The following is a 21,303-nucleotide window of genomic DNA, read 5'->3' as shown; positions in this document are numbered from 1 at the left end:
CTTGACCAGTCGCAGCATGTTTCACAACCTGGGTTTGGCGTCGGGCAGAACAGTTTGAGCTTCGAAGAATATTGTATTCGTGAGGAAGGGGTATAATACAAATGACTCGTCCGTGTGCGATGTGCACTGTCATATATGGTACAGCGATGCAGGTATGTACACTTAAGTTCACATTGATCCCCATCAGATCATCGAATGTCCCTACTGACAGTACTGACCCCATCTAGACTTTCCGACTTGTAGATCACATGAGCCTCGAATAGGCTGACCTTCGTCTGCTGTGGCGACAGCTCAACCTCACTACCGGTCCCGTCAGAATACTCGACCGTTACCGCCGCACCTTTGTTCGCGCCACTGCGGGCGCGCGAGTGCTGTCCTCTGCCGACGTAGTAAACGCCCGTTTCGGGATCCACTGTTCGGATGCGGCCGGTTCCATCAACAGCAACGCCGGCACTCATAGCGCCCGTGGGATGAGCCCTGCTACCACCAATGGCCGATGCCAATCTGGGGAAGTAGGTCGCCAAGAAGGGGCGGAGGGTAGGCAGGCAGGCGCAAGTGATAGCCGAGGTCAGCTCGCCAACGGACCAGAGGGAGGACGTGACGTTTTCCCAGGGGAAGTCTTCGTGCAGTTGAAGATATTTGATCCGGATCATGGAGATGATGACGGTGCTGCCGCAGAGGGTCGACTTGTGAGCAGGGTTCACAAAGAAAAGGGTTTAAAAAGGGGGTGCGGAAGAGAGACTCACAAGAACCCCAAGCTGAAAATGCCAATCAGCACATACTTCTGACCTTTGGCCAGCTTCAACTTCCACATAGCCGGCAAAGGCAGCGCAAAAACAGCCACATCCGTCACGATATTGCCCGCGGCATTGATGTACCATTGAGGTATGTTTGGAATACACGTGGCACCTTCGATATCGGGCACCCCGAGCCAAAACGCGCGGATGGGAGTGCAGATGAAGATGCCCACCAGGATTTGGGAGAGGGCCCAGCCCCCGACGATGAAAATGGCGACGAGATAAACGATGCGCATATGCTGGACAGCCAGAACGCGGTAGTATTGGAAGAGAAACGTGAGCTTGAGGAAGAGGAGGGCGCAGCAGTACATCACGATGGAAACGTAAAAGTCTCGAAGGTACAGGGGAATATCGTTCTGTTTCATGACCGAGATGTGCCTTCCCAGACCAAAGGTTGTCATGTGGCCGATGGCGATGGCTGATCCACATGTCGTGAGCTGGGCGAGATGGTCATGTTGGATTCTTGAAGACTGGTTGATTTTGGCAAAGGGGCATTGTACTCACCAAGCCTAGGATGCAGGCGTAGTCATCTATTCCAAGCTGCTTGATCATCTTGCCCCGCGTCCACAGGCGCATGCCTACCATTACAGTTGACCATACCAAACAGAAGATGATAGCCCCAATCACCGTAGAGGATTTGTCTTCGTGGGCGTTGGACGAGAGCGGTAGTGGTGGCGGACTGGCTGATGTTGCGTCTGTCATTGTGGAAGATGGTCAACATCTGATAGTGTCTCACGGCGGGAATGTCAGTGATGGACTTGGGTGGCCTCCAAAATGCAACGAGAGTCTAAGAGCTCAAAGGGTCCATCAGATGGCGAGAGGGAACCGGATATTAGCCAGTTGTGGGGTATTTAATGTCTGGGAAACTTGAGGGGATGGCGTTCGGTCTAGACCACCATCTCGCTTTGGTCTCCGTCACCAGGAAAAGCTCTTTGATGATCTGCTCCTGTACTGGGTGTGGTGGGCTGCAGCAGCTCTCCCCAAAATGAAGGTCAAAGAGACGCCATGGAGCGTGCCGCAGAAACAATAATGTGTCATAGTTCGGCCCTACGAACACGAACCGCACGTCAAACTGGGTATCACCACTTTTCCCTCGGCGAGATCATCGCCACCTAGAGGAAAGCTGTACCGGGTGTGTGTGGAAGAGAGGTCCAAGCTCCAAGCTGAGGGAGATTAACGGTGCGGCTAGGTGAAGAGGCGACGTTCGTTCCAATACCACGAGATGGCTGACTTGGCGTATGCAGGCACTGAAATCAAGATGTGGTCTGTTCGTCGATCAAATGGTTACCACCCCTTGAGCCCTTCGAAGGTTTTGCAGGCTTTATTGCGCAAGCCCACGTTCAAGGAATGACACGTGAGATTATGGGCAAGCTCGGGCTATAGGCATGGGTGTGGTGTTCCAATCATGTCACAATTTTGTCCAACACGTTTGTGGTTGGAACCATGAGCTTGGTAGTCAAGGCCCTCTCGAGGTGGACCTTGGGTCTTTCAAGACCTTAGATTTCATGAAGGCGATTGAAGATGGGTAGGAAGTCGACCGCTCTTTTGATACACTTGAGGTCCGCCAGTGAAGTAGAAGTCTCCAATTCTTCGGTCAACGATGTGCTTACCCACCCACCTACCTACCTACCTACCTACCTACCGATCAAAGACAATACCTACCTGAGGACCCCTTCGCAAACCTAAACACACGATACACCACCTTGTACGAGCGGGTCAAATGGTGCTTGACTGGAGCTTCATCACTTTTGTTTGTCTTCTGCGGGCTTCTCAAGCCGAATCAGGCAGCTCACGCGAGGTTGGTCCCCGGACCTTGGCATGGTGAGCGCTGCTGTGTTGCGCCTATCCGATTCCCGTTAGAATGCGGAGATGCGGTGGATCGGGGGGTCGCTTTGACATCTTGCCCCTCTGCACATATCGCGAATGAAAACACCGAGGACCCCTTCACAATTGCGCCTGATGTGGCTCAATTTCGGTGGAAGGGAAACAACCTTCTTCTGTCTGGAACCCATCTCAAGAGAAGGGTCTGCATTTTGCAATGCAACCCGGCTCCCAACAACAAAAACCATGCCATAGGGTGCCAGCGTTGGTCCCGCCTTGGTGGTCCAGTGGTCGGTCGATTGATTCCGTGCCGTGTCTTGCCAACAGTCCATGCATATTGTATAATACTTTTCCACATAGCACGTGGCCTCCCAAGACATTTTTCAACCGCCCATCAATCAGGCAACATTTGATTCCTTACTAAGGCAGGGGGAAGAGAACCCATCCACTGCCGTCACCGCTGGAGACAAAGAACACTCACGGACGACCAATAGCATCCCGCACCATCCCGCGACCGGGAAAGCTGCCCGATTTGCCGCAGGCGTTTTCTGTCACGGAAACTACACCGTCATGACTTTATTGACAGCTATGGTCTTGGGAGGCTGTACAAATGGAGCCGTCGCTGCCAAAAAAGCCCTCTACAAAACTCCGCGCCCATAAGATGGCAGAGAAAAGCGACTGCCTGGAATATGATGGGGTACGCTACGCCTTAGCGATGGAGCTGGGCTATACAGCGTAGTATCCGCTAACCTTTTTTTGACTTCACCCCAGTTTATCCGCTGTCATTGTGAGCTTGCTTGGGACACCATAGTTCCAGCTGGCAGGCAGAGGGCTATGGCATTTCTGATATTTAAAGTCACGATGGCCTCCTCTCTTCTGCTTTCACTTTGGCAACCAGGACCACCTTGCCAACATCGTCATCCCTAGTCACGATGGCCATCAAACAGTGGATGGGCCTGCTCCTCGCAGGCTCCTCGCTTTCTTCTGCCTTGCCCAGCTCCAAAGTCGCCGCACGCACTACAGATGCCGCCACCGAGTTTGTGGATAATCTTGTTGCTGAACTGACTGCAGCATACAACGATCATCAAATCCGTGCGCCCCAGTGCGCTCAAGAATCGACCTTGGTCGTGGACACTGGCTATGCCAAGTACAGGGGCTACTACGACTCAGCATCTGCTCTGAATCACTGGAAGGGGTAAGTTCGAGACATAGCAAATTCCTCTTTCCTGACCTCTCTGCTGACAAGAATACCTTAGCATCCGATACTCGCAGGCTCCCACGGGAAGTCTGAGATGGCAGCCTCCCCGTTTCCCTTCTCTGGCCCCATCTGCGCCAGTCACTGATGCCGACGCCTTTGGCAACACATGCTATCAACACACTCCGCGTACAGCATTTGGCTCTTTCCCTGGGCCCCCTGGTAGCGAAGATTGCCTCTTCCTCAATGTCGTCGCCCCTGCCAATGCCACCAAGCTTCCAGTCGTGGTTTGGATCCACGGCGGAGGCTATGGGTATGGTGATAGTTCGCAAGATCTGACCCAGCTTATCAACGACAATGGGAAGACTTTTATTGGTGTTTCTATCAACTATCGTGTAAGTTGTGCATCTCCTTGTACAACGTCGTGCTTTGTACTTTGGAAAAGTGGTTACTGACATACATGCTCAAAAAGCTTGGTGCCTTTGGTTACCTGTCCTCCCAGGAGGTCAAGGACAATGGTGTTGTCAATGCCGGTCATCTTGACCAGGCTCTTGCTTTGGCCTGGGTCAAGCTCCACATCTGCAAATTTGGTGGTGATCCTTCCAAGGTCACTATCGCCGGGCAGTCCGCCGGTGCTGGCTCCGTTATGCACCACGCATTGGCTGTCAACGGTGACCTCGGCTCTCTTTTGTTCGACAAGGGACTTGCTCAGTCTCCCTACCTGCCTTACCAGCCCAACTTCAACGATGCTATCCCTACCAGCAGATATTATGCCTTCTCCGCCGCTGCCGGCTGCCCTTCCTCCGGCAGCGTCTTTTCTTGCCTGCTTAGCAAGAGTGCTGCCGACCTCGAGCTTGCTTCGCTTTCAGTCACTGCTTCGTCAACCCAGGGAAGTTGGGGCTTCTGGCCTGTGACTGATGGCGTGTACATCAAGAACCGTCCCACTGCACAGCTCACCGCCAAGAGGGTCAACGGCAACAAGCTCCTCGTGGGTTACAACGCTCATGAGGGACCCCTCTTTGTGCCTGGGTCTGATGCGATCGAGACTCAGGCCGACCTCCTCGCCTGGATGGCTCTCTGGTTCCCCAACCTCACTTCGGCCCAGCTGAACAGCATCCTGGCCATCAATCCCAACTCGGCGCTGAGCTCTGCTTCCGGTCCCAGGTTTGAGACTGATGGTCTCAACACCGGCGGCTTCAACGCCATCAACACCAGTCCCGACGGCGTCGGCCAGAAGCAGAGAGGCAACAATATCTACGCCGAGGCTACCTTTGCATGCCCTGCGTACTGGCTCGCCGATGCTTACTCGGGCAATCCGGGCAAGTCTTCCTGGCTGTATCAGTTCTCTGTTCCTTTTGCCTACCACGGAGCCGATATCAACGCAGCCTTTGGACCCAGCACCCCCAGCCTCCCCAGCGACATTACCCTCGCGTTCCGCAAGGCCTGGGGCAACTTTATCGTCGGTGGAAACCCATCCATCGCCAATACGATTGCGAACGGAGCCTCCTCTGCGTCTCCTAGCGCATACCACCCCGCATCCAACTGGCCTGTCTGGAACCAGAACGCGCCCCAGTTTGTCAATTTCAACACAACCGGTGGGACTCTCGCTACTGTTGAGCTTCCGTTGGTGGGGCCCTATCCCCAGTATGAGGGTCCGGGCATCAAGAATGCCATTTCAGTTCATAATGCCAACACTTGGGAGGCTTACCGTGGGGACAGATGCGCCTTCTACAAGAATCTTGGCCCATACATGCCGAACTGAGGCCATTTGGTGCGCAGATGGGAGAAGGATCACAATCCACAGTGCAAAGAGCGGTTACGGTGTAGTACCTAAGTAGTTCAAAAATCATACAAGATTCATTCTCAGTATTGGGAGTACATGATCTGTGACATGACGACATGCCGGCTGCGGAATTCGTGATATTTTGACCATACCGAAAATAATTGTGTGGTTCGGCGATAATGCTGGCAAACCCCGGTTTCAGCTCGGCGGCCATAACCCACCATTGTGTTGCAAATGCTGTACCCCACATCACGACATCCTTTTGGTATCAATTGCAACACCAGCTACACCACACTAACCTGCAAGGAACCCGCCTCTCGTCCTATTCGGTGCATTTCAACTGGAAGCAAGGAGTCTCGGTTCTTCTGGCGTCTTCCAAGCTCTGATAGTTGGTCCGATGACGGACAGCCAAGCACTGGCATCGAGGTGATTGTCACGTTCCCTGGACAGCAGCTGCTCAAGTCGAGCTGAATATTTGTTGACGAGCCACACGTAACGTGGATTTGTAATTCCAGTTGACACATCCCGCTTCAGAAACTAAAAGCACACCATTGGGTAGAATACATTAATAATGCGAGGTGATACAGGGCCCTGGTTGTGCGACCTGAGAGAGCGAGAAGAACCTAACCAGAAATATAAACACGTCTTTGTTTCCTCTGTCAAAAGCTCTGAAAATTTCTCATACCAATCCTCTACCCTCAGCGGAGATTGTCATATACACTACCACTTAACCTACCTTATCATCATCTTTTCTTCCTCGTCACGAGCTGTGCACAAACCGCCAACATGTCTCTCACTCTCTCTTCCATTACTATTTCTACCTTTTCCAATGGTCTCTCCACACTCGTTCATATTCTCCAAAAGGCCGAAGAATATGCTGCATCACAGGGCCTCGACGCCAATGCCGAGTACATCAATGCCAGGCTCATCGATGACATGCTCCCCCTGACCTTTCAAGTTCAGAATGTTACCAACACTGTCCGCAAAACCCTCACCCGCTCCCAAGGGAAGGCTGATGAGCCTTGGGAAGATGGAGAGAAGACATTTGCCGATTTGTATGCCCGTATTGAGAAGGCGAGGCAGGTGATCAAGGAGGCCGATGCTGCTGCTATTGACGCCAAAGCCGATGAAACTGTCGATCTGTGAGTCCACCCGACCCATCGTGGCGGAGCTTGTAACAAAGGACACATTGCTGATTTTGGAAAACATAGTGCTTTGGGGCCAACAACCGTCAAGATTGTCAGCAGATACTCAGTCCTCAACCAGGGAATCCCCAACTTCTTCTTCCATCTCAACACGGCGTATGCCATTCTCAGGAGCAAAGGCGTTCCAGTTGGCAAAAGAGACTACATTGGAAGCTTCTTGGCTTAAGGTACCTCTAGGCAGCCATTACAATCTCAAGCTTTAGAAGCTTCGATTCAATTCAGGAACTTGAAACAACTAATACCTCAGCGTCCCATGAGTCATCACTATGGAGCTATTTCCCCAGCTTTTAAATGGCATCGTAACTGAATGCTGCCTAAGGTAATGATGGTACAACAAACGCCTCCGGTCACTTTGACAGTGTATAATTGTTCTTGTGGGTCGCTGCCTAGGTGTGAGTGAGTGCTTGAACACTCCCTCTGTGACAAAAGGCCAGATCGTCATGCTCCACAAATGTGTACCTCATTCTATGGTGAGCCACTGAACTTTAAGAATCTTCAAAGCCTCTGTAGGTTTCTGGAAATTAGAATTATTTTCCATGCGAAAGAGGTTGCTTGTTGAGTAAGAAAAGCCTTTCATGAACAAGGCCTGCGTTCTTAGAGAGATAATGTGAAACGTGTTGTTTCATTTTTTTCCTGTTGCGACTATATAAGGAGCACGTACCACTACTGTCTTACTACTAAATAGATATATACCTGGAATCCTATCACTGTCTCATCATCATTCTCTCCATCACACCTTTATAACAACTCAATCGCCGACCAAGACTTTCTTCCTCTTACCATACCTACCTCTACCTTCAACCTTCTTCCCTCCCCAGAAAAGATGTCTGGCAATAGCACTAACGGCACCACCGCCATCACCACTACCGCCATTGCCACCACCACCAGCAACAACAGGAACAACAACCACAACAAGATGAATCAGACCCACTCCACAAACCTCCTTACTCTTTCCACCCCCGCTGAGTTCGCCGAGCTTGCTAACTGTCAGCTAGATACTGCGACAGAACTGATGCAGAATTTGCATGGGCTCATACTGTCAAATGACGGTAGACGAGGACCGTACCTTCGACCTGGACAACGTCGGTGAGCAGGGATGGAAGTCTGATCGTTGGCTGAATCCTCTTTAAACAGTCAAACTCAGTGCTCGGCAGATGTAGAAGAAGTGGGAGGGATGCGCGCCAAGAAGGGGCAAACCATGGAAATCTAAACAGGGCTGGACCAGTTGTAAAGCCAAGCTTTGTTCATTGACTGCAGGTCCGGGCGGGGGAAGGGAGGGGCGGAGGGCAACAGCGAAGCTTTTTTGACTCTAGCCGATCGTGTATTATGATTGTAGCCACCCCCACATCCCCACGTTTGGTGTTGGTTGTTGCGAGTGGGCAGGGGCCAAGATAACGGTTTTGATATGGCTTAATGACTTTCCCAATCAAGATTATCAATAGCAAATAAACAGCTCAACGGTAGGACGAACCTGCCTTTCTGTATGCGCACACCGCCAATAGTGTCATTGCCTCGCCCCAGGCGCTTTGGCTGTATAACATTCTCACAAGATCATATGCATTGTTCTAGAACAAGGCAATGAAGCATAGGCGCGAAGCTGACCCAGTTGCGGAAGGTGGTCTTGTCGGCCTCGGGGCGACAATCCTGGTTCGGCATCTGGCCAAAGCCCCTGGTCGCAGGCAGAGCGAGATCGCCCAGCACAATGCCGAGCTGATTGTTAAAAGCACATTGGCTAGGGGCAAGCGGGTATAATGCGGGATCGGCTTTTGCAACCCCAGACTGTTGCATCGTGCGTCATCCCGGGAAGGTGACAAACATCCAGACTTGGCCCACCTCCGCATCGCTATTCGGCCGAAAAGGGAAGGTTATCTGGCCCATGGTCACGTCGTTGGTCATGTCCACCCGAGGCAGTACCACTCCTAGGTGTGTTCATCCTATGCCACAGGCAGGTAACCACTCATGTGTACTACCTCCAACCCACGGTCATTCCAGGAAGCTATAAAGCAGCCAGGTCTCACCGGAGTCGCTCGAGGAAAAGAGCTTCTCCAGGAACTCCACGGTCAAGACGCAAGTTCCCAGCTCTTCAAGATGAAGTCGGTTTTCGCTTTTTCCACTCTCCTGGCCCTCGCCTCGGCGGCTGCTGTCCCCGAACGCCAGGTCAGACCCGCTGTCACCGCCTACGATGGATACAAGGTCTTCCGTGTCGCTGTCAAGAACCAGGTCAACAAGGTCTCCAAGATCATCGAGCAGCTAGAGCTCGAGACATGGAAGGCACCCAAGGCCCCTGGCGCTCTCGCCGATATTGTTGTCCCACCATCCAAAGTGGCCGAGTTCGAGGCGGCTGTCGCCGGCATGGAGGTCACTACCATGCACGAGGACTTGGCTGCTTCTATTGAGGAGGAGTCCAACTTCTCTGCATATGCAGGTACGCCATCTTTGTACCACCCTTGAAGAGTTGTATCTTGTACTAACATCAACCCCCAGTTGGTTCTGCCAACGCTACGTGGTTCAACTCATACCATTCGTACAACGACCATCTCCAGTTCCTGCGGGATCTCCAGGCCACCTACCCAACCCGCTCGGCCATCGTCACGTCGGGCAACTCCAACGAGGGAAGACCTATCACAGGTATTCACTTCTGGGGAAGCTCCGGGAAGGGCAAAAAGCCTGCTGTCATCTTCCACAGCACCGTCCACGCGCGCGAGTGGATCACCACCATGGTCAACGAGTACCTGGCCTTCAACCTCCTGACCAAGTACGACACCGACGCCGAGATCAAGAGCTTCGTCGACAAGTACGACTTCTACGTCTTCCCCGTTGTTAACCCTGACGGCTTCGTCTTTACCCAGACCAACACTCGTCTGTGGCGCAAGAACCGTCAATCCAACACTGGCAGCACTTGCATTGGCCGTGACATCAACCGTAACTGGAACTTCCAGTGGTCCGTTACTGGCGGTGCTTCCACTAACCCCTGCGCCGAGGACTACAAGGGAAGAGCCGCCTCTGATGCCCCCGAGACTACTAACCTTGCCAACTTCATCCGCAGCGTCAAGTCCAGCCAGGGCTTGAAGCTCTTCATTGACTGGCATGCTTACTCTCAGCTGTTCATGACCCGTACGTTCTGCCCTTCTTGATGGAACCACAGTGTCAATCGAAGCTAACAACTTCTTACTCAGCTTACGGATACTCCTGCACTGCCAGAGCTGCTAAGCATACCGAGCTTGTGTCCCTTGCTGCTGGCGCTGCCTCGGCTATCCAGGCCGTTTACGGCACCAGGTTTACCTCCGGACCTATCTGCAGCACCATCTACAAGGCCACCGGTAGCAGTGTCGACTGGGCCAACGATGTGGGTGGCTCTGAGTACACATTCACCGCCGAGCTTCGTGACACTGGTGCCAACGGCTTCGTTCTCCCTGCTAGCCAGATCGTTCCCAGCGGTGTCGAGACCTGGGCCGGTCTTAGATACCTGCTGTTGAACATGAAGTAAAATGGCAGTCACTTAGCAGACCCTCACACATGGCTAGGACATCGAAGCTAGGCGCACATTGAGGCTGGTGTGGAGCTCACCTTGTTATCTGAAACTTGAATTGCGCATATTGGAAGGAGAAATGTACATATGGAGTAGGATATAACAATCAATATACTGGTTTATTGACAAGATTTAAGAACCCTGTCTCTCTCTAATCCAGTGTGGTACTCAATGCGGGGAACAGTCAACTTTGCGTGAAACCTTGTCATGGCAAGTCAGGTATGGACTGATATCTGCCAAGGATTAGACACATTCAGCGTGGGCTGTCTCCAGCAACCTGCATTGACTATTGACGCCGAGGCAGCCTGCAAGGGCTGGGACTGGTTGTCATGCCATGTTGACTTGATGATCGATGCAATGCACGAGCGTCAATTGTCTGCAGGTTGACATGTTGGTAGTTGAAATTCTGTTGTGTAACCTGAATTGTGGTAGATAAAACCACTGGTGTAACATTTACGTGGTGGTCAGACAGGATAAAGGTAGACCGGCATTTGATAAGGTGGTATGCGGTCCCTACTGGGTGGGTGTTTCAGGCTGCTCTTATGAGGAGCTGTGGGTAATGGGAGCTTGAAACAAAGTTATTAGAACCTTTTAACCCAGTAAGGAACTTTGTGGCCAAACCAAACCTTCCCAAGCAAAACCCAGTCTCCAAAAACGTCCCGTCGAAGCCAATGTCATCCAAAATGACGGTCCGTGGTCTTGATGACTGGACTTTTATGGTTTCCACCTCCATCAATGGTATCTCTGTCTCTCTGACCGCAAACTTGCTGGTCATAGCCACTCTGGTCCTCACACTGTTGGGAGACTTTGCTGTTTCGCATCTCCTATCACCTCTCCGATCAATTCCTGGTCCATTTCTGGCCCGTAAGTTCTAGACCTACCCCTGTTGCTCTAGATCGTCTTGTCCTCCTGAAAGTCGTACCGACAAGTGAGATGATAGGCTATACTAACCTTTACCGCCTCTACCATACCACCCGCGGGTCTTTCCATCTCCACATCACTCGATTGCACAAAACATACGGTCCCGACGTTCGAATTGGCCCCAACACCGTCGATATTGACTATCCCGAGCCGATCAAAGTTGTCTTTGGGACGACTACAAAACAAAAAGCCGAGTGGAAAAAGACAGGGTTCTACCTCTCTAGCAGCACGCGAGTCAAGGAGACGGGGGAGATCATGTACAACCTGTTCAGTCAAATTGACCCAGAGTTGCATGCCAAGTGGAAGAGACCAGTGGCCAAGTATTACTCCGCCGCCGCGGTGGCCAGAGTAGAAAGCAAGATGGATGAAGTGGTCGATATGCTATGTCAGGAGTTGGACAAAAGGGTCAGTGGCAATAATGGGCAAGGGGGGATTGATCTGGGGAAGTGGATCGTCTACTGTAAGTCCTTGCTAAGCTAATAGCTCCTGAACATGCCGCGTGAAATGAACTTTATAGCTGACCCAAAGATAGACACTTGGGACGTCATCGGGAACGTCACATTTTCCCAGCCGCTCGGGTACTTGCGCGAGGGCAAAGACTTTGACGGGACGCTTTTGACAGCAGATAAAACGCTCGACTACTTTGCTTTCATAACATCGATCCCTTGGCTTGATTACGTCTTTGACAAGAACAGAATCATGAGAATCATGAGAATCGCACCGCCGAGCTTCAATCACATCGTCGGACTGAGTGTAGGGCATATCATGAAGCGATTCCAGGAAGATCAAAGCACAGAGCAGAAGAACAGAGATGCAGACTATCTGGATATGTTTCACGAAGCACGTCAAAAGTGGCCAGAGGTGGTGGATGACGCCATGGTCGTCAGATATACTCTGAGCAACATGATTGCAGGGGCAGACACCACCTCGAGTATCATCAAGGCTGCTATCTACTACTCGATGATGGCAGAATGGGGTGGAAAAAGTTGAGAGAAGAACTAGAGAAAGCTGGAATCAACAGAGAAAAGTGCCCAGTCAGTTACAGAGATGCTAGGAGTGTGCCATACCTGGAGGGGCTGGTAAGGGAGAGTATGAGAATTTTGCCGGGCATTGCGCTAGGATTGGAAAGACATGTTCCCAAAGGAGGTTTCACATTGCCTTCGGGGCACTACCTGCCAGAGGGTACAGCAGTGGCCATGAACCCTTATGTCCTTTCTCGGAACAAGCAAATCTGGGGTGAAAATGTGGACGAGTTCAAGCCTGAAAGGTGGCTGAGGGCTGGCGGAGAGAGTGAGACCAGATACCAAGAAAGGCTGCAGATAATGAACAGCGCAGACTTGACTTTCGGTGCTGGGAGCAGAATGTGTCTTGGAAAGAATTTGGCGCTGATGCAAATCTATAAAGGCCTCGAAACATTAGCGTTGCTTTACAATGTTGAGCTAGCTGACGGGGCGAAGGAGTGGAAAGTCATCAACAGCTTTTTTGTCAGGCAGGAGGGACTCGAAGTTAGGCTGACAAAGAGAGTCTGAACATTGCCATGTTCAAAGGTGCAGAGGTGTTCTAGGGTCCGGATTTCTGTCGGGGAATACCACCAAAAGTGGGAGGGTGGCCGAGCGGTCTAAGGCGCTACGTTAAGGTGAATACCTTGATCCAAATTCCCTTCAGAATTCCGTAGTCTCGAAAGGGGCGCGAGTTCGAATTTCGCCCCTCTCATCATAGTTTTGTTCTTTTTTCCTTTCTCCTTTTTTTTCTTCCCTTTGTGATGTGGAGCTCAGGGTCTTTTGGTGCATGGAGTTGACCCATGGATAAACCCTGGATGCAGGTTGCGGTACCTGAAGCCAACCGGGATAGCAGGGGCAATAGGTATCTCTATTGAGGTCAGTTCCTTCAAGGTATGATTCTCGGATAAGTTCAGAAGTCGGGTATATACTGCCCGTGAAGTTCAAGACTGGTGATGAGAGATGTACACTGCTAGTTAAATACACCAAAGAAATGCTACGCTGGAATTACCTCACTTTGAAGGATTGGAAGCCCCAAACACCAAGATCGCAATCGCAACATTGAATGTTCAAATTTGACGAATATCAACCAAGTGTAACCGCGAACGGATTTAACGGGCATTGGGTTTTTGTGTACGTCACAGTGGCTTCCCAGACAGTGCCACCCCACACTGCGACTGAGACACGGTTATCTCCGCCAGAGATCGACATCAGTGATGAACAGTAATGACCACAAATATCTCGGGGGGCCAATGGCAATGTCGGACCTTATCAAAAGTGCTCGGGCTCGTTCGTGTGCTCCTATGAAGTCATCCTGAAAGCCAAGCATTATAAAGCCCAAGAATGCCTACCGATGCACATGATATGCTGCAAGCCAACCTTGAAGCAACACACATTCCACAGGATGCATTTCATCGGGCACTCGAGTCAAGAACCTCGGGAACGTCGGCTGTCTTTTGGTAGGGGAGGCGCAGGAAATATCCGTATGATATCCCATGCTCGCTAAAGCTATCCCATCCAGTTCCATCATTCAATACTGACAAATATGCAGGGTCTTATACAGAAGCCAGGATAGTGGCTTCCTCTATGGGCACATCCTCAGAAAGCACCGAGAGACCGCGAAGTAGCATGTGGAGCGCAAGCTCAAACTCTAGCGACACATCTCATTCCGCGGTATGGGACGGTATAAAGGGCGTCTTACATCTTGGTGGAAGAAGGGCTAGTGAGTAAGGTGTTATTGCAAAACATACAGTTGAGCACCCGCGTGAAGGGTCACTCAGGGGGAATGGTCAATCAGCCGGCGGGCCGGCGACGGAAAGCATGATCCGGAAAAGATATGCTCCATTTACATCTCGAAGATTCTTAAATTGCGGGTTGGTTTTGGTCAAAAGCGATTCATAGTATGTATTCACAGCTAATTTGTTTACTTGCAACGTGAACAAAGAAACACCCGTGTTTCTGAAAATCGGGGGCATTCAGGGGTAAAGAATGAGGCCCGTGCGCGTTACCCACCTTGACATCAGTCCCTCTGCATATCATCAGCATCTACTCCTCTAAAGTCAAACCAGCTGTTCCACTCCTCATCTGCCAGTAGGCTGTCCTTTATTCCCATCTCGACCGCAATGCTGAACTCATTCCCTTCATCATCCCCGCAAGGCCCATTCCCTCGGACCGGGTAGACCACAACCAGGCCATTGGTGATTGTGTCAAACGGGAACCTGAATGCATGCGGCTTGCCGAAACCAAAGTCTGCATCACAAGGACGAGTGTCTCGCCATTCTGTGACGAAGATACTCAGCGGTGGGAGTGAGTCCACGCGCAGAAACAGGGCCGTCTTGTCCCGGATGGGCGCGATGCCATTCAATGCAGCAGCAAGAGACTCTTGGGTGACAGAGTTTGTCAACTGACGGATGTACCACGCCAGCTTCTCCAATGATGCTTCTGAGGCGACCTCAGAAGCAGCCAAAGGCTTGAGCTCGGGTGGTGACTGGCTGCTAAGAGCCACGTAGACAACGTTGCCCTGAGTGCGGGGCGCGATAGGTGGGTTGGTGAAGCGGCGACGCATGTCAACTGCTTCTCCCCATACCATGGGGGTATTAGAGGGAACATCATCGGCGAAGAGTGCGAGGCGGTGTTTAGTCAGGAGTCTCCATATGAGAGCATTGTAGGCATCATAGCTGGACACGTAATAGCTGCCATCTTTCGGACTGGCGAGTTGCTTCAAAGCGGCAGTTTTGGTCTTGGACAGATGGAACAGCAGCCATTGAGCCTTTTTGTGATCAGGATGGCGGAGGGGTGAAGCTGGGCCATCAATCTTCTTGTCTTCGGGTACGTTCGGCGCAGTAATTCTGGACAGGTCGAGGCAGGATGGATCCCAAGGAGGCAAAGCCGGGGCGCTAGGGTTGGCCCAAATGGCGGCACAGTTCTCGGCCAGTTGGTGCAACTCTCCCGCCCAACCCATGATGTCGTTGGCGTAGTGATGATGGTGCATCATGAGCAGGAAGCCCCCTGGGATGAAAGTGATTTTGAAGGCGGCACATTTGGGATGGCTGGATGGCTGTGCTTCGGGCTTCTCGCCATATGTCATAGGGGAAACACACCAGGTTTTCATGTTTCCCAGCGCTCTTGAGGCAAAATGCTGTGCTTCCAGTGATCCGAACGTCTGATACTCTCCTTCGTGCTTCGATTCGGCGGTTTCGAGAAACTGAACGTGAAGTTCGACCGTGCTGTCTCTGGTCTTGTGAAAACAAAGGTCGCCACCTCCAGAGGGTTGCTCCTGCAGAGTGCCGCACAGCTGACGGCACTGGGACAGGGTGACTTCCAATCCATCTTTGATCGTAGATATGATCCTCGACTTGTCCGCGTTGGGAGAAAGCTTGAAGAACAAGGCGTAGTTGGTATACACCTGTCCAACGCAGTAGTCTAGTGTGGACAGACTGAAATATTCGTGCTCTGGATCTGCCTCCCACCCCTTCGGGCGAAGTTGAATGATCGAGTTCTGTAGTTCCGTCATCGTTGTTGACCGTCTCTAGTTGTGGAGGATTGCTGATACCTACCCAGGAGTGTGACGGGAGTGTTGGGATTTCAGTAGGTTCCGGCTGTAAATACAAGTGCGACTATTGCCAACTTAGTTGCATTTGAATGCAGGTTGGTTCTTCGCGCCCAAGCCTTGATCACTGAGCAGCAGGATTTCCTGACCACTCCAAATCCGTTATGTCCGGAGGGTCTAATGTGTGTGACAGCATCTTGGCGACGTAACGTAAGCTGATTTTCTGTGTAGGAACAGTAAAGATCATCAGCTCTAATGCATGTAAAGGATTTTTGTCCATGTCTTTCCCTTGATATTGCGAACAAATGCTATTGGATTTCGTAACGCCGAGATACCTGTAAATCAAGAAAGGAAACTACCAGATACAAGACCCGCTCAATAAACCCAACAAATGTCTAGCCCGCCCTGCCTTCGAGGGTATATATGTACAATGTCCACCAACGATCTTCCATGCCAACCTCTTTAAAGAGCTTCGTTCAGCCACTCACTCTCATACTGCACACCACTTCTCTTGAAGAGCTGTGTAATTGGGCACCTTCTCTCCACCTCCCTGACAAAATGACGAAACCTCGCATCAGCCTCCAAGTTGTCTCCCTTTACAGACTCTAGAATGTTGGTCTGGACTCTGACGAAGAGTTTCACACTCTCCCAGTTGGGGTTCCCCTCGCACTTGCCCTTGATAAGTACGTCCGTGGGAAGCACGGCGTCGAGTCTGACGTTCCACTGGCCGAGCTTAATGCCGTGGTCCTCAGCTACCTTGGCACCCGTTACTTGGTTGCAGGAGGTAAGAGAGGCAAGGCTGTAGGCCACTGGTGATGGGGCCGAGTCAGCGCCACCGAGAACAGGGTATGTATCGGTCTGAATGCTGTATGGCTTGTCTTTGATGGTGATGGTCTGCTGGGTGCCTGTCCCACGCCCGCAGATGCGGAGAGGGATGGAGGATGATTTGGTGGCGGAGGTAGACAATGTGCGTACTGCACGGGTAGCGGTTCTTGAAAGGCTCGTGCGAAACATGTTGATCGTTGGCAGTGTTTTTAGATGTTGACGGTGTCGATAAGTACCGTAAGGTGTAGTGTTTGTAAGATGGTGTCGACGGCCTGGAGTAGGTAGGTACTGAGGCTTTGTGGATGGCTGACAGCAAGTTTTGGGGTATCAAAAGCGAGTCGGGGTAGCAAAGCTGAGATGCATCTGACGGTCCAAAGTGAGGTTAAATTGTTTACTTTATGTCTCCACGATGTCTGGGTTCAGGGCACTCCACCTAGTGCCATGTCTCCGGGAAATGGCGCACTGCAGTTGCAATCCCCACCGGGATAAAATGCCAAAAAGCATCAAACCATCTCCCGGGACGTCCCAATTCACCCACAATGCAGCTGTGATGGTTGCATGGAGAATGTATTTTTCCTTTTGCCGTGTGTTATTGGCCGTTGCGTGGGGCCATCCTTGCATCCGCTGACCCTCATGACCCTGGAGGCCACTAAGCTGTCGGTAATGGACCCCTGTACGCAACAGCCAGTAGCCGGTCCACGGCCCGCTCCGTCTCCGTTGATCCGTGATCGACTCATCTTCAGTGCTCAACACATGGAAAGTATATCTGCCAGCAGAACACAGTTGATTCTTGTCCATATCTATCAGCTACTCAACTTGTTCATTCTGTCAAGTCTTCTGTTTGAAATCATGTCAGCATAAGGTTCTTTGATCTGGCCTTGCTCAGAACAAATAAGGTGCCCACCTTCCAGGTTGATCTCGTTGCACTTCAAAAGATCGTGCAGGTGGGAGGAGCATTGATGCGCTTGAGATTGTCGTGCTTGATGCTTTGGTCGTGTCGCTGTTGGTCTTTATGTCAAAGGAAGAGTGTGTCCCGCTCAACACAGTCTCGACCGCTTGATGCTCGTCGTCATCATCATATCCCGGAAAAGTCTCGGCGGTTCGAGGTCCAACCCCGTCGCCTTTGACGACTCTGGTCCATGGGTGGTCGATGATTGTCAAGCCCATCGCGATGCTTTGCACCCAGTTTGACGGGACGAAGAATTATGAGCTAAATATGGCTTCGATCGCAGGGAGCACGCTTTATCATGGTCCAGATCTTGTCAAGCGGCAGGAAATGTAAGAGGGTCGCCTCGCAGTTGTCTGCGGTTCGATTTCCGGTTTTGTTCTCCTTGTTACCGCTATGACCAAAGCGAGAACATTTGAGATTGCCGCTGCCATTTCCGGGTAAGTATTGATGCTTCTTTGCCACCGATTAAAAGAATGAGTATGGCTCCTAACAAACAACAGGTATGCTGCTGTGGTGACCGTCTTTCTTGGGGCCCCATGATATGTTGACTTGAATATTTGAGAGAAATGGCCCAACAAACTTTATACCTTCAAAGTCAAATGTCTACCTAGCTAGCTACAATTCAAAAAAGAAAAACAAAATCTCGCCATGTCAACAACCTACCGGTAACCTAAACTCCTCTAGATGCAACACAGGCATGTATAACAGGGCAACCCAACACCTCTGACGCCATCTGCCAACTTGGCGGAACCGCGCCCGAAGTGATATCGTTACCCAAAATTCCTGGTCTACAACTGGAGGCCCATCTTTCTCAACCTTGCCCCATACCTGCCGAGCAATAGCGGTACGGGAATCATGAGAATGCAGATGAACCCAAGTAATGAATTGCCCCAACCCAATCCAAGATTCTCGTACATGGATGGCCCGGCAAGTGGAAGCAACATCCCCGCCAAGCTGCGGGCGACTGTGTTGGCTGCTATAGCTGATGCAGCGTATATTGGATAACAGTCGATGAGGTATGTCGTCAGAGGGATGAAGATTCCAATGATTCCAAAAGAAAAAGGGAACAGGGCAATAACTGGCACGATCCAGTGCGTGTGATAGTGTGTCGTCCAGCCGTACCAGAAGAAGGTTATGGGCAGCAACGTGCTGGCCCATATACTCAACGAAAGACGCATCTCTGGTTCGAACACCCCGTTGTTCTGCTTGGTACGCCGAACAACACCCTTGTCTGAGGTGGCCGTGACCACCGCCCACCCGCACATGTTTCCAATGCCCAGACAAATGTAAATGAGGCCCGTTATGCCGATGCTCCAGCCATAAGTCTCCTGGAACACGAGGGGAATAGTGGTGAAGAGCAGATACAGCGTACCATAGGTGAAGGCGATGTAAATGGAGACGAAAAAGACGAGCGGTGACAGGAAGAGCATCTTGGTTGGCCGCACAAGACCATTGAGAAGAATACGCTTCTGGCTCATCTGCTCTCCGGTCTCAAAACAGCTCCTCAGATCTTTCCGGCCTGACTCCGAGGCGAGCCGCTTCACCTTCCGCTCAATCAAAACGCGAGGGTTCGTTTCCTGGTTGAAGAGCTCTGTAAGCCCGCATACCACGACGGATATGATCAGCACGATCCAGAAATCCCAGCGCCACCCGATAGTTTGAGATACGAAGCCACCAATGACGGGGCCAACAGTTGGGCCTGAAGACAAAGTTAGCCAAACCCTGTTGCTATCCACGTTACCCCAAATGCGTGCACCAACCGATCAAAGGCCCCAAGGTTACAATTCCTATTGCGAATCCTCTTTCATCTGTCCTGAACATGTCGGCAATGATGCCTGCCCCGAGTGTCTGGGAAGAGTCAGTTATCAGCAACGAGCGCACGACCATCGTCTTTTCCCAAGTCGAGACTTACCAAGCATCCAGCACCACCCACGCCAGCGAGGAATCGAAACACTATTAGTGACTCAATCGTCGGCGCCAAGGCGCAACCAATCTGCCAGGCGCAAAAGAACCAGTTTGCGGCACTCAAAACAACCCTCCGCCCATATATTTCACTCAATGGCGCCAGGAACAATGGACCGACAGTATAGCCGAGCAGATACACGCTAACTGTCATGGCGCCCACAATCTCGTTGTCATTTTCAAAATCTCGGTTCAAATAGGTGATACCCGGGGCCAAAATTGACGATGCGAAGGGTGTCAACAGGGTGATGGCTGAGAGCAGGCAGAGGATAAGGTATTTCTTGCGGTTAGGAAAGTTGAGCGGCATCAATGGGTCATCCTGACCTTCCCAGCCGACAATGCCTTGGTCAAGATTGGTGACGGGTACGGGGGCGAAGGGGATTCGTTCACGCTCCTTGGCCTTGCGGCGGCTGACGACGCTCAAAACTCGGGAAACCTTGCTTTTGACACTGCCACGAGTTTCGATGCGCCTGATGTCTTCTATGCCGTGCGCCTGGGAAGGTTAACACCATAATACAAGGCGGCGAGGTGGACTTACTCTGCCAAGTTCGACATCAAGCTCATGGCCAGGATCCGCTGCTTCTGCCTCTTCATGGTCGATATCGGGATGGATGGCACGGCTTTGGACATCATCTCCAGAGTCGAATGACTTTTGAGGAGGTAATCCAACTGGAGAAGAAGTTGCTTCCCTCTTGTGAGCCACCGAGGAAGCACTAGAACCCGAGGATGGCGGTTCGGCGGCGAGCGTGGCTGGCGCTGATGTCGATTGCTCTCGGCTTTGGCGGGCGGCCTTTTCATCCATTTTGTCTAAATGGGGGTGAGGGAAGATGGAACATGCAAAGTCTCATGCTGGACTCCTGTGGCTCAGTTGAAGATGGGAGCCAAGAAATAGAGGGATGAAGAGCGTGGGCATGTGGTCCGTTTTGATTAAGCTTGACTGACAGGGGGGCGTTGAAGTCGATTTGCGCCTTTCCATGCAGGAATTAGTTGCACAATCACTGGCCCACCAACAAAAGCACTTGAACATCCATGTCGAGCAACAGCAGCTTGGAGCTTGCCGTCATTGCCGACGCGGAGATAACCCGGCGCAAAAGGGACCTGACGGGATTGATGAAGTGCATGAGGTGAGCGGTCGTACTTCTTGTTGGTGCTAGGTAGCATCGTAGGAGCCCACGGGGACATTTTCGTAGCATTTGGTGGTATATCTACACAGCATATCGTGATATCCTGATATCAAAACGGTCAGTTGGAGACGGTTGTTGTCGAACTCCGCCGAGCCCGTCAGTTTGGAGTTTTTGCGGGGAAGGGGGTTGACTGCGGGGCCGCGGCCAACTTTATTTTGATCTCGAAACGAAGCTGCATTACAAAGCATAGCATCGGCGATTAGGCCTGGCAGAATTCAGCATCATCTTTATTATCATTATGATGTACCAGTCATCATCTCATCCGAACTTACCAACTTTCTTCCAGCCGCTCGTCTACTAGGTAAGTACTCGTCTCAGCCGAGAGCTCCCAAGGCTGATGGCCAAATAACAGATGGAGAAATCGTCATCGACGAGCCTCGGCTCCTCCTCCACTTCACATTGAATGATGCGGGGTAATTAGTGCATCTCGTAGCTCCCCCTCCCTGAAGACGTTAAACTCCACCGGTTTGACCATTTGGTCATTCCCTCATCGATCTTTTTGGTGTCAGCTATTTTCAACAATACCTGTTCCTCGCGGCCTGCATAGATCGGCACTGCACGCAAATGCCACCTCCACCGTGCGT

At 51.5% G+C, this 21,303-nt stretch overlaps 10 protein-coding genes and 1 non-coding gene across 11 annotated transcripts; 5 read left to right on the top strand and 6 right to left on the bottom strand.

The window, feature by feature from the left end:
* Positions 1–101: 101 nt before the first annotated feature.
* On the top strand, positions 102–1,219 carry QC763_0113510 (uncharacterized protein; the record flags this gene model as incomplete). Its single annotated transcript, XM_062906511.1, is given in 3 exon segments — positions 102–152; positions 291–689; positions 698–1,219. Coding segments are annotated over 3 exon segments (972 nt in total).
* QC763_0113500 (uncharacterized protein) lies at positions 189–1,499 on the bottom strand (the record flags this gene model as incomplete). Its single annotated transcript, XM_062906510.1, has 3 exons — positions 189–669; positions 747–1,234; positions 1,302–1,499. The coding sequence occupies 3 exons, from the start codon at positions 1,497–1,499 to the stop codon at positions 189–191; spliced, it is 1,167 nt and encodes a 388-aa protein (XP_062761113.1).
* Positions 1,500–3,061: 1,562 nt separating this feature from the next.
* On the top strand, positions 3,062–5,680 carry QC763_704820 (uncharacterized protein). The gene is made up of 4 exons (XM_062915487.1): positions 3,062–3,315; positions 3,390–3,813; positions 3,875–4,208; positions 4,286–5,680. Exons 2-4 carry the CDS (start codon positions 3,551–3,553, stop codon positions 5,573–5,575), a joined length of 1,887 nt encoding a protein of 628 aa, XP_062761112.1. The 5' UTR covers positions 3,062–3,315; positions 3,390–3,550; the 3' UTR covers positions 5,576–5,680.
* A 532-nt stretch (positions 5,681–6,212) lies between these two features.
* Positions 6,213–8,225, top strand: QC763_704830 (uncharacterized protein). The gene is made up of 2 exons (XM_062915488.1): positions 6,213–6,738; positions 6,808–8,225. Exons 1-2 carry the CDS (start codon positions 6,383–6,385, stop codon positions 6,965–6,967), a joined length of 516 nt encoding a protein of 171 aa, XP_062761111.1. The 5' UTR covers positions 6,213–6,382; the 3' UTR covers positions 6,968–8,225.
* A 219-nt stretch (positions 8,226–8,444) lies between these two features.
* QC763_704840 (uncharacterized protein) lies at positions 8,445–10,480 on the top strand. Its single transcript, XM_062915489.1, has 3 exons — positions 8,445–9,226; positions 9,286–9,915; positions 9,978–10,480. The coding sequence occupies exons 1-3, from the start codon at positions 8,761–8,763 to the stop codon at positions 10,286–10,288; spliced, it is 1,407 nt and encodes a 468-aa protein (XP_062761110.1). The 5' UTR covers positions 8,445–8,760; the 3' UTR covers positions 10,289–10,480.
* A 533-nt stretch (positions 10,481–11,013) lies between these two features.
* On the top strand, positions 11,014–12,241 carry QC763_704850 (uncharacterized protein; the record flags this gene model as incomplete). The annotated part of the gene is made up of 3 exons (XM_062915490.1): positions 11,014–11,194; positions 11,271–11,711; positions 11,784–12,241. 3 exons carry the CDS (start codon positions 11,014–11,016, stop codon positions 12,239–12,241), a joined length of 1,080 nt encoding a protein of 359 aa, XP_062761109.1.
* A 609-nt stretch (positions 12,242–12,850) lies between these two features.
* QC763_0113450 lies at positions 12,851–12,964 on the bottom strand. The gene has a single exon. It is a non-coding gene; the product is annotated as a tRNA-Leu (tRNA).
* Positions 12,965–14,269: 1,305 nt separating this feature from the next.
* On the bottom strand, positions 14,270–15,763 carry QC763_704860 (uncharacterized protein; the record flags this gene model as incomplete). The annotated part of the gene is made up of 1 exon (XM_062915491.1): positions 14,270–15,763. One exon carries the CDS (start codon positions 15,761–15,763, stop codon positions 14,270–14,272), a length of 1,494 nt encoding a protein of 497 aa, XP_062761108.1.
* Positions 15,764–15,923: 160 nt separating this feature from the next.
* On the bottom strand, positions 15,924–17,158 carry QC763_704870 (uncharacterized protein; the record flags this gene model as incomplete). The annotated part of the gene is made up of 2 exons (XM_062915492.1): positions 16,288–17,158; positions 15,924–15,976 (listed from the first exon to the last, which is right to left on the bottom strand). The coding sequence occupies exons 1-2, from the start codon at positions 16,811–16,813 to the stop codon at positions 15,924–15,926; spliced, it is 579 nt and encodes a 192-aa protein (XP_062761107.1). The 5' UTR covers positions 16,814–17,158.
* A 269-nt stretch (positions 17,159–17,427) lies between these two features.
* QC763_0113420 (uncharacterized protein) lies at positions 17,428–17,791 on the bottom strand (the record flags this gene model as incomplete). The annotated part of the gene is made up of 2 exons (XM_062906509.1): positions 17,428–17,449; positions 17,529–17,791. The coding sequence occupies 2 exons, from the start codon at positions 17,789–17,791 to the stop codon at positions 17,428–17,430; spliced, it is 285 nt and encodes a 94-aa protein (XP_062761106.1).
* Positions 17,792–18,361: 570 nt separating this feature from the next.
* On the bottom strand, positions 18,362–21,018 carry QC763_704880 (uncharacterized protein; the record flags this gene model as incomplete). Its single annotated transcript, XM_062915493.1, has 5 exons — positions 20,992–21,018; positions 20,074–20,924; positions 19,486–20,028; positions 19,334–19,421; positions 18,362–19,272 (listed from the first exon to the last, which is right to left on the bottom strand). The coding sequence occupies exons 2-5, from the start codon at positions 20,335–20,337 to the stop codon at positions 18,362–18,364; spliced, it is 1,806 nt and encodes a 601-aa protein (XP_062761105.1). The 5' UTR covers positions 20,338–20,924; positions 20,992–21,018.
* Between the last annotated feature and the right edge of the window lie 285 nt (positions 21,019–21,303).

The sequence above is a fragment of the Podospora pseudopauciseta genome, assembly GCF_035222475.1.
Source record: "Podospora pseudopauciseta strain CBS 411.78 chromosome 7 map unlocalized CBS411.78m_7.2, whole genome shotgun sequence".
Taxonomy (NCBI): Eukaryota; Fungi; Ascomycota; class Sordariomycetes; order Sordariales; family Podosporaceae; genus Podospora; species Podospora pseudopauciseta.
Note: the sequence above shows the minus strand (reverse complement) of the source record. Positions and strands in the feature narration are given on the sequence as shown.

Coding starts and splice junctions, on each gene's coding strand:
- QC763_704820 (XM_062915487.1), top strand. CDS start 3,551: ATGGCCATCAAACAGTGGATGGGCCTGCTCCTCGCAGGCTCCTCGCTT. Junction 3,814..3,874: donor GCTCTGAATCACTGGAAGGG/GTAAGTTCGAGA, acceptor AGAATACCTTAG/CATCCGATACTCGCAGGCTC. Junction 4,209..4,285: donor GTGTTTCTATCAACTATCGT/GTAAGTTGTGCA, acceptor ATGCTCAAAAAG/CTTGGTGCCTTTGGTTACCT.
- QC763_704830 (XM_062915488.1), top strand. CDS start 6,383: ATGTCTCTCACTCTCTCTTCCATTACTATTTCTACCTTTTCCAATGGT. Junction 6,739..6,807: donor GCCGATGAAACTGTCGATCT/GTGAGTCCACCC, acceptor TGGAAAACATAG/TGCTTTGGGGCCAACAACCG.
- QC763_704840 (XM_062915489.1), top strand. CDS start 8,761: ATGTGTACTACCTCCAACCCACGGTCATTCCAGGAAGCTATAAAGCAG. Junction 9,227..9,285: donor CAACTTCTCTGCATATGCAG/GTACGCCATCTT, acceptor ATCAACCCCCAG/TTGGTTCTGCCAACGCTACG. Junction 9,916..9,977: donor CTCTCAGCTGTTCATGACCC/GTACGTTCTGCC, acceptor CTTCTTACTCAG/CTTACGGATACTCCTGCACT.